At 38.3% G+C, this 15,202-nt stretch overlaps 1 protein-coding gene across 1 annotated transcript in view; it reads right to left on the reverse strand.

Moving 5' to 3' along the window:
- Positions 1 to 6,222: 6,222 nt before the first annotated feature.
- gjc1 (gap junction protein gamma 1) overlaps positions 6,223 to 15,202 on the reverse strand; it is a 68,060-nt gene continuing 59,080 nt past the window's right edge. Inside the window, exon 2 of the mRNA XM_087244136.2 lies at positions 6,223 to 9,457. Within this exon, the coding sequence (XP_087100262.1) occupies positions 7,970 to 9,403 (1,434 nt within the window). The 5' untranslated portion in view covers positions 9,404 to 9,457 and the 3' untranslated portion in view covers positions 6,223 to 7,969. The remainder of the gene's footprint in view (positions 9,458 to 15,202) is intronic.

Here is a 15,202-nt window from a genome sequence, read left to right on the forward strand (position 1 = left end):
TTAAACTTTCTGGCTCATTTACAGCACTGATATACATTAAAAAAATTAAACGAAGAATAGACTTGGGTCTATTGGTGTTCATGTGCCACTGCATGCAAGGTTTCTGTATTTATAACAACCTCAGAGGATATTGGGTCACTGGCATTGTCAATTTGGGGGTCGCGGGATGAAAGGTTTGGGAAACCCTGCTCTAAAGGTTTCTTAGTCTGCATTATTTAGGGCAACTGGAGCTGAAAGACGTTATAATTTGAACGGCACCTGCGCATACGTCAGTCTTTTTTTATTATTCCCGAAGTTTCCATAATCCTGGACCAGGCCGTATCCTGAGCAACTGTTGTGATGGTTATGGAGGAGTGGAGAGCATGAGACTGATCCCTGTAAGACCCCAGTGACAGTAGAGTCTTCGCATTGATCCTGAAGAGACAGCCTGTACACCAGCTGGTGACCACTCCCACCTGCAGCTTCTACACGACAGACATCCTCCGGCGCCTAGACTGCAGCTCTGCACAAGACATTTGGACATAAGAGAAATGTTCGTGCACAACTGAGCCTGGTTTCTCTCAAGATTTTTAAACCCTTCACTTTCGCCAATTGGTGAAGCTTTTTCCTCGCTGCTGTCGTCACTGGTTTGCACGATTAGGGATCTGTAAAGCTGCACATGGATGGATTACTCTTTAGTGATTGAACTCTCAGCAGTGAATATTAAACACACTGAACTGAACTTCAACTGTCTTCAGACTAACACTGCTTCAATTTACTATAATCTTCTATGTGAAGCTGCTTTGACACAATCTACATTGTAAAAGTGCTATAGAAATAAAGATGAATCAAATGGAAACCCATCTACTAACTGTCTATAGGACGTTGTGCATTAGTGTCACTTTTAGTGAAATGTGTTCTGTTCCCTTCATCCTAGAGGATCAGTGGTTTGGAGAGCAGAACACACTTTTGTTTTTCAGAGCATTCTGCAAGCTGTTCTGCAAACACTCAAGGGATTCCGCTCTTGTTGGCCTAGCAACCCGGTTTTCTGCATCTGTGTTACCCCCTTTTAAGGGAAAGACAGTCCCATTGGGAATCTCTTTTGACACGACTGTTTATTATTTTTTTGCAGAGCTGTTATTGGTTAACGAGGCAATCTGATGCCGTATGGAATCCACTCCATGAGAAAACCTGATTTGACAAATTCCAAGAAACTGTTGATGTCCTGGACGTGAGTTAGACAGACAGACGTGGCTCGCCCCCTGCTTTCCCCCATGCCAACACATCATCCGTCAAGATAGGGATGAATAATAGGCTGACCCTTTCATGAACCATCAAAATCATGTCTATGACATGCGAAGAAACATTGGACGTGGGTGCTTTTGAATGCCGAATGCACATGTTCTCTCCCAGAGACGCACACCATTCCCATTTATTTCATTTTATTAACAAAATAGCTCTGAACATGCATTTCCAAATCCAAAGAGAGGGTTTTCCAAAATCGGAAACAGTTGTACATCGCTGGACAATCCAGCTTGGCACATTAAAAGCATTATTTTTTTCCTCCCTCGTTTTCAAACACAGTGACAACGTTTATAGAAACACATACCAGTCAGGACAAACAAAGGTCTTATCAAACACATAAGGGTTTAAAGTGGCTTAAAGATAACCCGGAAAGGACAATAAATAGAAAAGCATGCGTCCACGCTCACTCACACACTCCTCAGACTTCACCGTGACCTGCTGGGAAGACTTTGCTTTCAAAAGCGATGTGTCAGAAGAGTCTGAAGTAAAGTAGCTTACTACTTCAGTTTCTCTTCTTCAGACAGCTGACAAAAGGAGACGAGAGGCTATTCTTAAGGATCGCCTTGGCTAACCCTGACACTTTGAAAACGTAAACACGCACTGTGGTCCTTCAACCCATTCTCACGCCAATCTGTTAGTCACTAAATTCATGTTCACAGACACAAAGTTCCTCAACATGATCATTAACTAAGGTATTTTTAATAATAGTTATCTGTGTTCCTCAACAGGACTTTAAAGCTATTGTATTTTAATAGATAGTAGCTTTCGTATCTCCTGACTTGTCATGAACATGCTTTCAGAGCACTTAACCTCGCACCTACCCTCTTCTCAAAAGCAGAAGGCAAATTAAGTTAGCTTTATCGATTTTTGTTAAGACAACATGAAGGAATTATGTGGAACCCAGCATTTTTAACAGTGTACTCTTGCACATTAGCTTGAGATGACAACCAAAACTGATGTAACATTTATTTCTGGGGGCAATATTTGAGTTTGTCACAGACAGACTTAGAATCTGAGCTATACGACAGACGGAAACAATCATCATGTCTAATCCTCTCAGAAATATTCCAAATTTAGAAATACTTATGTCATTTGAGTAAATTGCGACAGCACTTATTCTTGCATCACATGTTTTGAATGTTATCACTCGAATGGGTGTAATCAGTGGTTATCAGCTGATAGACATGGGTCAGTAGGGGCCTTCTGCGCCTACTGCAGAGTAGTTTTAAAAATGTGTAATTTTACTTTCACTTGAGTGCATTTTTAGTGCTGTCTCTGTACTTTTACTCCACTATTTTCCTTCAACCTGCAGTTACTACTTTATTTTTTTCTTTCTATGGTGATTGGCTAAAGAAGAAAAATCAGTCCTGTGATTCCTGTCCAATCAAATCACACATAGAAAGTAAATCACCTCATACTGGACTACCTTAAGACATGGGCGCTTGCATTAAAAGTATCAACTAAGATGTCCAAAATCTATACACTCAACAACAGAGAGACTGTATGTCTATAGACTGTAAGAGAAAATGAAGGATGTCGACTGTGAAACGGCCTTAAACAATCACTAAGTGCACTACAGAATGTTACGTTTACACATCCCTGGACGAATTGCATGTAAACACATCAGCTTTTCACAGTGTAATACTCACTACTCTTAAGTACTTTGAAAGGGCTACATTTTACTCACATTTTGAGTAATATTTACTTATCTGTTTAAATATATATATATATATATAATATATATAATATATATATATATATATATATATATATATATATATATATATATATATATATATATATATATATAATATCTGTTATCTATTTACTGTCTTGGCAGGTAATGCTACTTTTACTTAAGTAGTATTGTTCAACAGTCTTTCCACCAGTGGTTGAGTAACATGTAAAAAAATCGTGTCTGTGAACACAAATAGTTAGATTAAATTTCGTGACTACAGGTTGTTTGCAATCACGTGGTTCTTATGACGTGCAAAATTCAGATGGACGGCAGGAAGTAAAAACTGAATGGGAAACTGAGGAAAGTCCGCATTTTCACGATTTATACGATATTTGAAAGGAGATGTAAACAGAAAAAATCCACATAAGTTGGGCATGATCCCTGTATTATGAAAAGGACTGAGTTTTCTACTAAACTATAATATATTTGCTTGTCATCAAGGCAGTAGATACTGTCAGCTATTACATGAAAAAACAGTAGCATTTCTTTTCTGTTCAGTCGACTTACTATCAACATTCAACTCCATGGCACATCTTGAAGTTAAGGTTATTTTTGGCTAATTTTAACTATTAGAAACAACATAAAACAAACGTTTTGATGTTCTTATAGAGATTCCTATGTGGAAGAATCACTTCCTGCCCTCCATCTGAATTTCACGAGTCATCAATGACGTTATGTGAAAACAACCTATAAAAAAAGAACTGCAATGACACTGGGTTGGGTGCTCAGATGTGAGGCAGAGGGGTCTTGTATATACTCACTCTATCTGGAGCACTCCAATCTACAGCTGCTAGAAAGTCCAAACTCACCCACACAAAAACGGTCAAAATAGATACATTACAGAATCATTTCTGTTTAAAGTTTTCCATTGGAAAGAACACTGCGGAAACTCCCCCCAAAAGACATTCCTATTTTCCTTCCCATGCAAAATCCTATTCGAAAGGATCGATTATAGCTACAAAAAAAGGGGGGTATTTGCACTGGTTGACTACATAAAATCGTTTTGTTGTTTCGCTAGAATTAAAGGCAACCAAATAATAATACAAAAATCCTACAAAAAACCCACGTTCGTAATAATCAAATCATACGGGCACTGTATAATACAGAAAATCCCCTTGTATTAAAAAAGCGAATAAAAAAAGAAACGCAATCGATGTTTATAAATACAAACAAGTCAAGTCTCGCTAATAGAAACCACGAATCTTAATGCCACAATCTTCAGCATCAGTAAACACTGCTGAAATGCTGATATGTAAAGGGTTCGTCTTTTTTTTCCTTGCTTTTTCATCAATAATCGAATATTGCTCATGCATTCATGCAATCACTCCAGCACCACCTCGTCCTCAGCTCCACGCATACACGCAGGCACACACAGCGGTGTTTTATGGCGTGTTTTCCTCAGTCTGCAAGACTGCATAGTAGCTCGATGTCTTTGTGACAAACAGTATTTGGTCTCCCATGGCAATCGTCACAAATTTGAAACATCCCACATAAAGGCAAAAGTCTTGCAAGTCGGAATGTGGCAGTAAGAGAGAAAATGGAAGACTCTTCACACAGTGTTCGTTGTGTGTATGTTTGAACGTGTGTATCTTATTCAGTATATATATATATATATATTAATAATGCATGATCCGGAGAGTGTCTCTGTTTAACACCCAAACTTCAGTCGGACCAAGTTAGACCTGCTACTTGGATCGGCTCTGTAAAGACATTCCCATAAATACACGTTCACTCTCTGGGAAGTCATTTGAAATGAAAAAAACATTTTCATATGTACCTAAATGTACACTGTAAAAGAAAAAAGCTAGCCGTCATTTTTTTGTTGTTAAATCAAATCAAATTGTATAACCATCTCAGCTTACATCAATCTAATCTGACTAAAAATATTAAGTGACATTTTGTACAGCTTAAAAATTTTTTGTTAAAACCTGATTGGCTTTTTAGTCTTGACTTTCTGTCATTCTTCTTTTACAGTGTATAGGGATCCCACACTTTATGGCCAATGAATCCAAAGAGGATGAAAAATAAATTAAAGTTTCTATCAGTAGAAACAAACCGAAAAAAGTAAGTACTAACATTAAACCCATTTCCTGGTCACACTTCAATTTAAGGTGCAATTCTCACTATTAATAAACCATTAACCTTAAATCTTGCCTACAACAATGCTTTATGCGTATTAATAGTTAAGGTAGTAGTTGGCTTTATGTAGGTAGGAAGCATGTAGAATATAAGATCATGCAGAATGTGTACTTTACACTGTAAACCCTAATAAGTTGAGACTACTCAAATGATCTGAGGAAAGTGATTCCCTCAGTCATTTGAGCATAATGGCAAATCGACAACTTAAATAATTGAGTTGACCAAATGTGAGCTCTTCATTGAATTAACTTAAATGTTTATGTGCAGATATAACTTAAAATGGTTAATAGACTAAACTTCCAAATTTTTCAGCTTTTAAATTCTTTACTTACTCCCAGGGCCGTTTTTGTCGAAGTTGATATTTAGTTGCATCATGTTGGTGTTTCGTAACATCTAATTTTTTACAAGGTAGGTCATTAACCCAATGCTCAACCCCCAACCTGGCGGACCAGGACATACACACATACACTATGGACAATTTAGCTTACCCAATTCACCGATAGCACATGTCTTTGGGAAACCGGAGCATGAAGAGAACACAGGGAGAACATGCAAACTCCACACAGAAATACCAACTGACCCAGCTGGGACTTGAACCAGCAACCTTCTTGCTGTTAGGCGATAGCGCTACCCACTGCACCACAGTGTCGTTCCTGCGTATATATCAATAAAAAAATGTATATTAGCATTTAAATACTAATTCAACTTTTCTCTTTCATCAGATGCGATCAGGTTTAGTGCCTCTGTCCTGCTGCACTTCAGCAAAAGTCAGCATCCCAAGCAAAATGACCACCTTGTGTCATATAACATATATTGACCAATCAAAAATTTAAGTGCAACCAATCATTTTAAACCAGGGGTGTCCAAACTCAGTCCTAGAGGGCCAATATCCTGGAGAGTTTAGCTCCAACCCTAATCAAAGGCCCTGTTTACACTGCCAGCTAAATGTGACCCAATTCTGATTTTTTTGCTAATACGTGACACAGATCCGTTCTGTTCTATGACAATATAAACACACACACAAAAAAAAAAAAAACACGCATGCATTCATATATTCAGAGATCGGTTTTAGGCCTCCTTCATATGTGGAAATAAATCAGATATAAATTGGATATGTGATAATGCGACTGTTATGTAAACAGGCAGATTGGATTTATTGAGACATTTAGTTTTGTATGGGCATTGTGGTACTTCTCCGCGGTTTAAAGACGTAGAAGGAAGAGCATGTGTGGAGATGCTGACACGGTAAACAACAACAGAGGAAACATGGAGGAGGAAAGAGGTCAGTCGCCATAATTTGCTCCCACCAGACCTGAGATCTCTCTCGTACCCACAAATTCCTCTGAATGGTGGAGGACACCATAAATAAACCGTAGGCGCAAGCTGCGATTATGGCCCTTTACCTCCTCGTCCGCCTCAAAATCATTTTAAAGTTGGGCGAACTTCGAGCTAAAAGCAAGACAATTTCTTCCATCGTGGCTGGTGGGGCGCAGATGCCAAACCCGCCTTTACGCATGCGAGACGGCAAATGCAAACACATGAATCAGATATGGGTCACATTTAAAACAATTTGTAAATGTACAGGCGAAAAAAATCTGATATAGGCAACAAATCGGAATTGGGCATCAAGACTAGACAGTGTACACGAGGCCAAATACACCTGAACCAGCTAATCAAGCTCTTACTAGATAATAAAAACTTCCAGGCAGGTCTGTTGAAGCAGTTTGGAGCTAAACTCTGCAGGACACCGGCCCTCCAGGACCGAGTTTGGACACCCATTTTAAACAGAGACACAGTGATTCATTTATAGAAATTAAAATGTTAATTAAAGTTTTTTTCTGCTGCCTAATGAGTAAATTAAACACCTGTTTAAAAGTTTTAATGCCGAATCTTGGTATTTTAAGTAATGTCAAGTTATATTAACTTAATATCTTTACTAATGATAACAGCAGGGTTTACAGTGTTTAAGACCAAATAAACAGTCAATATCTTACTAATAAGCAGGTAATAAGCCACTAGACAACAGTGAGAATTGTTACTTAAACTAAAGTGTTATCCATTTCTCTTTTTTAGGGGGCAGGAAAACCTTTTTGAAAAATTCCATCCCAAAAACCATGGGAGCCTGTATGTTATCATCCGGCTGAAAAAGACTAGACTGCAACCACCTTCTTGACCAGTAGGGGATGGTACAAGAACAAAAAAGTAGATGGACAAGAAATACCACAGAGATCTCAAATCGCTGAGGATCTCTAAACATTGCACTGATGCCTCTGTAACACCCATAGATACCAAAACGAAATCTGCGCGTGTTTTGTAAAATGTAGATTTACAGCTTATTTCACAGGACTGATCAGTTTCTTTGGGTCTTGAAGACCACAGTGTACGACCGCTGCACTGGTGTATTGTTGCATTGTTATAGCTTGGCATTGTGATGTAAAAGTTAGTGTTTGACTCTGGAAAACAGGAAGACTGGCTGGCTTGGAATCGGATTGCAGTGTCACCATCATCACTCCGCAGGGGTCCAACAGGAAGACTTTCGCTTGCTAAAAAGTTCCAAACATTGATCACGAATGTTTTTTGGTGGGGGGGTTATGTTTTCAGATGTAATCTTGAGAGCACAAGATTACTTTAGGAAGATCAAGAAAAAAATGAGTCTCATTCTCTGAGTTTTTCTAAGGCACTGAAAGCATTTCAAAAAGACATACAGCATATTTTCTAATTGCACACAGTGTTTTGTGTCTGAAAACGCAAGTAGAACTGCACCAGAGCGTGCCAGCCGAGTGTAACCTTCAGGTGTGCGTGCGGATGTCAGATCCAGACAGATGGCTTTCCCTCCCCTGATTTGCTGCTGCTGCTGCTCCCAGCGCTCCCGGATTTCCCATGCTTGGACCGTTGCTTTCGCTCCTTCTGTGGCGCTGTGGTGATATTGCTCTGAGGCTTCTCATCAATATCATTAGTGTCGTCCAGTTCATCGTGGTTATTGCTAGCATGGTGCTGCAAGGTATAAGCCTGAATGGCCGCCTCCAACTGTATCACATCTTTGTTAATAGGTGGCGGCCGTGTTTCACCTGCAGATGGGAAGTTGTCCTCGTTGGAGCCGTATTGCTGCTGCTCCTCCTGGGCGATGTTGGCGCGGTTCTGCTTGCACGCCATTTTAGCATTGCTCAAGTCTGTGTAGGGCATCGTTTCAGGTTTCACCACGATATTATACCCAGGTGGTGCAGATGGGGTGTTCCAGGAGAAAGGATAACCAACGTAATCCGCTTCTCGAACACCACCGCCGACTCCACCTACAGGTTCTCCTTCACTAAGTGAAGGCCCGCCGACTCCCACCGAAACGCCGCCGGATGCCAGCAGGCCGAGCTGATACTCATCATCGCTAGCTGCCGCGTTTCGTTTGCGCAAGACATCGCTGATGGTTCCCACGCCGAGATGAATCATTTCCCACAGGTTTAGCAGCAGGCACAGGCAGCTGACGCCATACATGATTCTAAGGAAGATGGTTTTTTCAGTGGGCCGTGAGATGAAGCAGTCCACCCGGTGCGGGCAGGGAACATCCGTGCACACGAAAACAGGTTCCACGCGGAAGCCATACAACAGATACTGTCCTGCAAGAAAAATGGCCTCCAGAACAAATCGTGTCAACAGCTGTAGCACGTAAACTCGCATCAGGCCATCATTTTGAATGCGTCTACGCCCATCGTGACGCACTTTGGGTTTAGGTCGCGGTGGCACTAATTCCCGACGTGTGGTGTCTATCTCAGGCACTTCGTAGATCATGGGGTCATCTTCTCGCTCTTCCTCCCCATCCTCATGTCCTGGCCGATGCTGCCGTGCCCCAAAGTACATCTTTCTCGGCCTGCGTTGAGTGTATCCGCCCCCTGCCGAATCTCCTGTGGAAGGAGCCCCGGCCCCCGAGCCGCCCCGTAAATCCTCTCTGTGTGAGATCTTATTCGCGGCATAGCCCATGTACAGCAGAGAGGGCAGGGAGGAAAGGATGATCTGAAAGACCCAAAAGCGCACGTGGGACAGCGGCGCGAAGGCATCGTAGCAGACGTTCTCACATCCCGGCTGTGCAGAGTTGCAGATGAACTTGCTCTGCTCGTCGTAGTATATAGACTCGCCGCCCACCGCGGTCAGCACGATGCGAAACACAACTAGCGTGGTGAGCCAGAGTTTCCCCACCGACGTGGAATGGTGCTGGATCTCCTCCAGCAGACGCGTCAGGAAGCTCCAGCTCATGACGTCTGATGACAACGGGGCAGACAGCGTCCCGCACTGCACAGCTCACAGACTCTGTGGACACACACAGAGGTACAGATATAAGTGCATGACAATTAAACAAAGTTGACATGTTTTAAAACAGTGATACGGTATTGTATTATAACACGGTATCTATATTTATTGACTGAACACCAATTTCAATAAGGATAGGTAAGTTTGGTATGAAGTTTCGGTATGAATCGCTTTAGGTTTATTCAAATGTGGCTGCTTAAATGCGTGCACCTTGGAAGGAATGCCAATAAGCTTGGGGTGTAAGCTTTTCATTTCCAATAAAGTCGTATGACTTGCACGACGCACACATGGTGTACAAGCGGTGCACACATAATGCCACGCATTTTCCAGCTGTACCTAGTTAAAAAACATCTGAACTTTTCCGAAAGCTGCGTGCACACCGCGATCCATCTAAGTAAAGCTAACCAATCTGCTTCACACTTTGTATGGACGTAACACATTTTAGTAATAATGGTAGATTAACTACCTCAGACAAACACAGCACACCCAAACACTGCAGCGCTTTTAGCTTTTCCCCATAAACTTGTATCGGAGCTGCAGCAATGGTCATCCTCTGAAAAAATGCTTGATGGTCACCTAGATATGAGTAGTGGTGGGCAAAGCCAGGCTTCATAAAACACTGAAACAGTCTAAGCAAATGAGCTTAGATGCGGAGCATGAGCGCATAGAAATGGTAAAGGAAACAACACGCTCGCGATTGTGACAATAATTACTTTACTTGAACGCTTAGATTTGATGATCATAATTTGAGTTGTTAACAGAGTTTGAGGATTACTGTATCATTATTATTCACATCTTATATATGTTGATCTACCTTTATCATTGCACACACTTTGTAACATATTATTTATTAAGTTTAAGTGTCTCTTTAACCCTTATGTTTGTTTTATTATAAAGAGTATAATTAAAAAGACTAATACAACTTTTGGCCTCTGTAATGTCACAAAATCAAAATGAAGTAATAAATTAATATAAACTAATATTCCAAATTTTATTGTTAAAAAATATTCAATAATTATCAATATAGAATGATATGAAATTTGTTATCATATATATATATATTATTCAAAGTTTTTATATTAAAAGTAGAAATTAAGCAGCATCTCTTCTAAATAAAATAACTCTTGTATATACTGTAAATAATGTTTTAAACATCATCTGTAAACAAACATTTTAATGTAAATAATAGTTTTATTGTAATAGAAAATGTGCTCTCTCAAGGCATTCGAGTTGAAGACGTTAGTTAATTTTTTGAGAGCTACGCAGATGTTCAACCACATGAAGTCTGCACCGGACCATACCCATGCATTCAACGCAGAAGAATGAATCAGCCTTAACAGAGCGGGGTTACGCGACTCCACATGCGGTATAGGGAAAGTAATAGAAAAAATTGACCAGGAAAAATTTGATTGATTATGGGTTCTGAATGTCTTTTTTTTTTTTTTGATTAATTGCCCAGCCCAACTGAATAGTTGTCTAAACAACCATTTTAAATGGTACTTTTGAATTTGGGCTTCGTATGAAAAATATATAGAGATTCACAAAGGATTATATTCCACAGTATTATTCATTTAAGATAATTAACCTCTGATGAAAGATAGATGACACAAAATATGATCTAACTAAAAAATGGTAAAAATTGGCACCAATAAACATGCATTAATTTACTATCCAGACAAAAAAAGAAAACATGATAGCCGATATGGTACCAACATTTAGCCAATCCGTATATAGTTCAGCGTCTATTTCTGCCTGATATATTACTCGATAAAAGGTCATCCAAGTGCTAATAGACTCAATGAATGTAACTCTCCGTCTCTCTCTTACACACACGCAGACACAATTACCTTGAGCAGTGAGCCTGAACCACACAGATCTTCCCTGAGGGAGAACAGCTGTGGTGAGCGGGTGAGTCTGTGACCTCTCTGCTTTGTCTCCGCTCGCTCGTTCTGCTCTTTTGCTTTTTTTAATGAATGTTTGGATTTATCCTTCAAATAAAGCATTTGTGTTATTGATTGTTATGTCCATATTTGGCCATATTTGAACAGCTACGCACAAAGAGATATTAAAATAATATACTGTCAAACTCTTATGAGCCCAAGTTTAAAATATACAGTCAAGGCTGAAATTTCTGCATGTCTGAAAGTAGTCAGACCAGCCAGAAATTGGAATTGGCTGGTTTTTGTTCCCAAATGCATGACGGGCAGTGTTTGGGAAAATTACTTTTAGAAGTAATTTTGTACACATTATTGTGTGTGTGTGTGTGTGTGTGTGTGTGTGTGTGTTTTAAGTAACTTTATAAGGTACTTACAGGGCTTGCTTGTTATAAAAAATATTTTGGAAAAAGTAAAGCCTTTTTACAGCAAAAATGACATGTGAAGTGATTCAATTTCAGGCTTTAAAAAATTACTCTGATACTTTCTTGAAAATTATAAAGGTAATGCGTTACATTACTAGCTACTTTAAAAAATCTGATTGCGTAAGTCACGTTACTTGTAATGCATTACTCTCAACACTATTGATGGGCAACAGCTTATATTTTTTATTTAGCTTATCTCTGCTCTGGGCTTGCATATAAACTGCACTACAAGGATTTTATATGACAAGGTATGTAAACGGAACATACTAACAGATAGACTATAAAAGAATGGCAAAACATCAATGGAAAAACTAAATATTTTACATTTTCTTTAACAAGTTTTACTTTAATAAATAAACTTTAACAAATTTTAAAAACGTTAACAAATAAGAAATATTGACCTTTATTCTTTTTATACTTTATATATATATAAGGGGAACTGTGTTCATAAAAGATCATATTGTATTTTCTTTTTAGATTATTTCTGTAAAATATTTTAAGTAGCATAATTTCACAATCATTATGTTTTTCACTTTCTATTTAGAAATGGGCCCGCTTTTCAAAATATGTGACCTTGGATCACAAACCAGTCTAAACTTTTATGTTTTGTGATCCATGGTGACATATTTTGAAAATTGCAAACAAATTTAAAAAAATAGCGCAATTTCTAAATAGAAAGTGGAGGCATAATGATTTGTCTTTAGCATTGTGAAATTAAGGATATATTTTTGGCAAAAATACTCACATTGTATGAGACAAAATTACTAATTTTTCTTTTATGCCAAACATCTTTAGAAGATTTATATCATGTTGAAGACTTAAAGACTTGTTTATTTCAGTATTTTCATTCACACATTTTTTAAAATTAATTTCAATTTTCAAGCACTTTATTTAGACAACTTTAAAATGTGATTTTCTATGTACAGTAGTCCCTCGTTAATCGCGGGAGTTTTGTTGTAAAAAATAGCCCACAATAGGTGAAATCAGTAAAGTAGTCAGCTTTATTTTTTTACAATAATAATAGATGATTTAATACTGTAAAACCCCTCACTGCACTATTTTCCCAGATAGGCATTAACATTTTCACACTTTTCTCTCTTGTTTAAACACTTGCATAACTTTAGCATGTCCAGAAGTCTAATTTATTTTTGCGTGATGGTTAGCGTCTTCTAGGCATGGGACGATAATCGTGTTCAAGGTCTACCGTGGTTTGGAAGTCAAGGTTTTTAAAACCGCCAATATTTTCTGTAATACTGTTTCTAAGGTATGCGTACGATTTTTTATTTACATTTTTTTAGGACAACCAGCAGAATTTTTTTAAAGATGCTGTTTTAAATAGTAAAGAAATTTGTGTTTTTGAAACAAATGAAGTCCGCAGAAGTTAATGATTTATTTGAATTATTTAGCCTGACATGTTTACCATTTTAAAATATCTCTGATATTTTTATCCAAGGTTATCATACCGTCAGAATCTTATACCGGCCTATGCCTAGCGTCTTTCTCTGCCTTTTGGATCCCACCGCAGGTGCCTTTGACGGTGCAGAACATTTTGTCGACATTAAGGATTTAGTTGGGGGGAAAACTTGCAAACATACAGTACAGCACTTCAGTCACGCTGCTAGTGATCAAAGATTTATGTCAATTTGGCAAGCTGAACGCATTTTGTACTGTACAGGAGACACGGCACAAAGGAGATCGATTGACAATGGTCTACAGCCACATCAGGACACAGAACACAATGCGCAGTAAAAACAAAACAAAAAAAAAACATGTCACATTGCACGAAAAATAAACCTAAAATCTAAAAAAGCTGCAAAACAGCATGCCCACAAAAGTTGAAGCGCATTATTGTGAGGGACCACTGTTTTTCGATTTTTTGAACCCTCAGATTTCAACCCTATCTAAGCCAAATATTGTCCTATCCCAGCAAACCATACATCAGGGGTGTAAACTTCAACTGTGTAGAGATGCGGAGTTTGACACATGTGCAATACATCAACGGACTGCTTTTTTTTATATTTATTTATGTAGCTTATTCATATGTTTTGTATAAGTCTTAATTTTTCCACTTGTTGGTTTTGTATTGGTATTTATTATTTGTATAAGTTTAGGAGGAAAAAAAGCCCAAATCATAACATTTGTTTGTAAAAATTCAACAATCAAAATCAGCCATCAAAAATCAAGATCTGTGCTTAACTATTTGAAAGAGTGGAAGAAAATCTAACCATAGACAGTTAGTTAAATTAACAGATAGTTAAATTCTCTATCACGGTGCATTGACGATGCGTTCCATAAACAATTTTATATTTTCATTCACAGCACAACAATTCTTGTATTAAAATGTATTATATATATATATATATATATATATATATATATATATATATATATATATATATATATATATATATATATATATGAACTATACCTTTAATTTTACCTGCTCAAAGAAAATACTTTTTTTTTAAATGCATCAAACTAAACTCAAGTACATGCACAGAACAAAATGAGAACTTAAAGCAAATAAACAAAATGTTAAAAGCCTATGATTGGTCACACGTTTAACAAAAAGGGCTGTGTTTGGCTCTAACGCGCTGGCACTGTTCACCGATGAGTGACACAGATTAAACGGCAGCGGCATTCACAGCTGATCCATGATCAAAGTCGCTCTATAGACATTCTTGTGTCTGGATACACAAGTATCACTATAACATCCTAGAGGACAGGAAATGTTACCCCACAACAGCTTAAATAGGGGCTTCTGCTGTAACTTCTGCGTCAGTTAAAGACTGTCCAGCAAACACACCCAGTGAATTGAGCAGAGTTTTTGCGTTTTAATTACTCGTGCTTGCCTCCCTTGCTATAGTATTCTACTGTGACATTATGAGATAAAAGACATTTGTACGTAGTAACTGGTTAGGATCTATTACTTAACCGATACTGAATTGTCCGCGTCTGCATTGTGGTGCACCAAAAAAAAAAAAAAACTATTCATTTTGAAATCCCTACTACACACCTACAATGTTTGCTGCTTGTTCAAACCACTTATTTAAAACAAGCTAAATCAACACAATTCTTGTTTTTTAGGTGGACAACTGAATTGTTTTATATTCAATCTAATTAATTGTTTTTACAAATTTAGGTTAACAATCAATTTGTGTTGGGACAACATGAAGGAATTGTGTAGAACCCTACATTTTTTTAGTCTCTGTAACTCAACAGGACCAGAGAGAGTCCAGGGCATTTCTGCACCCCCTGCCCAGAAGAGCAGCTCAGCAGTGGGCATGTGCTGAAGTGCAGAAGCCCTTCACCTTTAATCTGCGTCTCACTTTATGCTGGTAGAGGCACTGGGGGTGAGCAACATGACTTAGATTGTGACTCATATG

This window comes from Danio rerio, chromosome 3, assembly GCF_052040795.2.
Source record: "Danio rerio strain M-AB ecotype USA chromosome 3, GRCz13ab, whole genome shotgun sequence".
Taxonomy (NCBI): domain Eukaryota; kingdom Metazoa; phylum Chordata; class Actinopteri; order Cypriniformes; family Danionidae; genus Danio; species Danio rerio.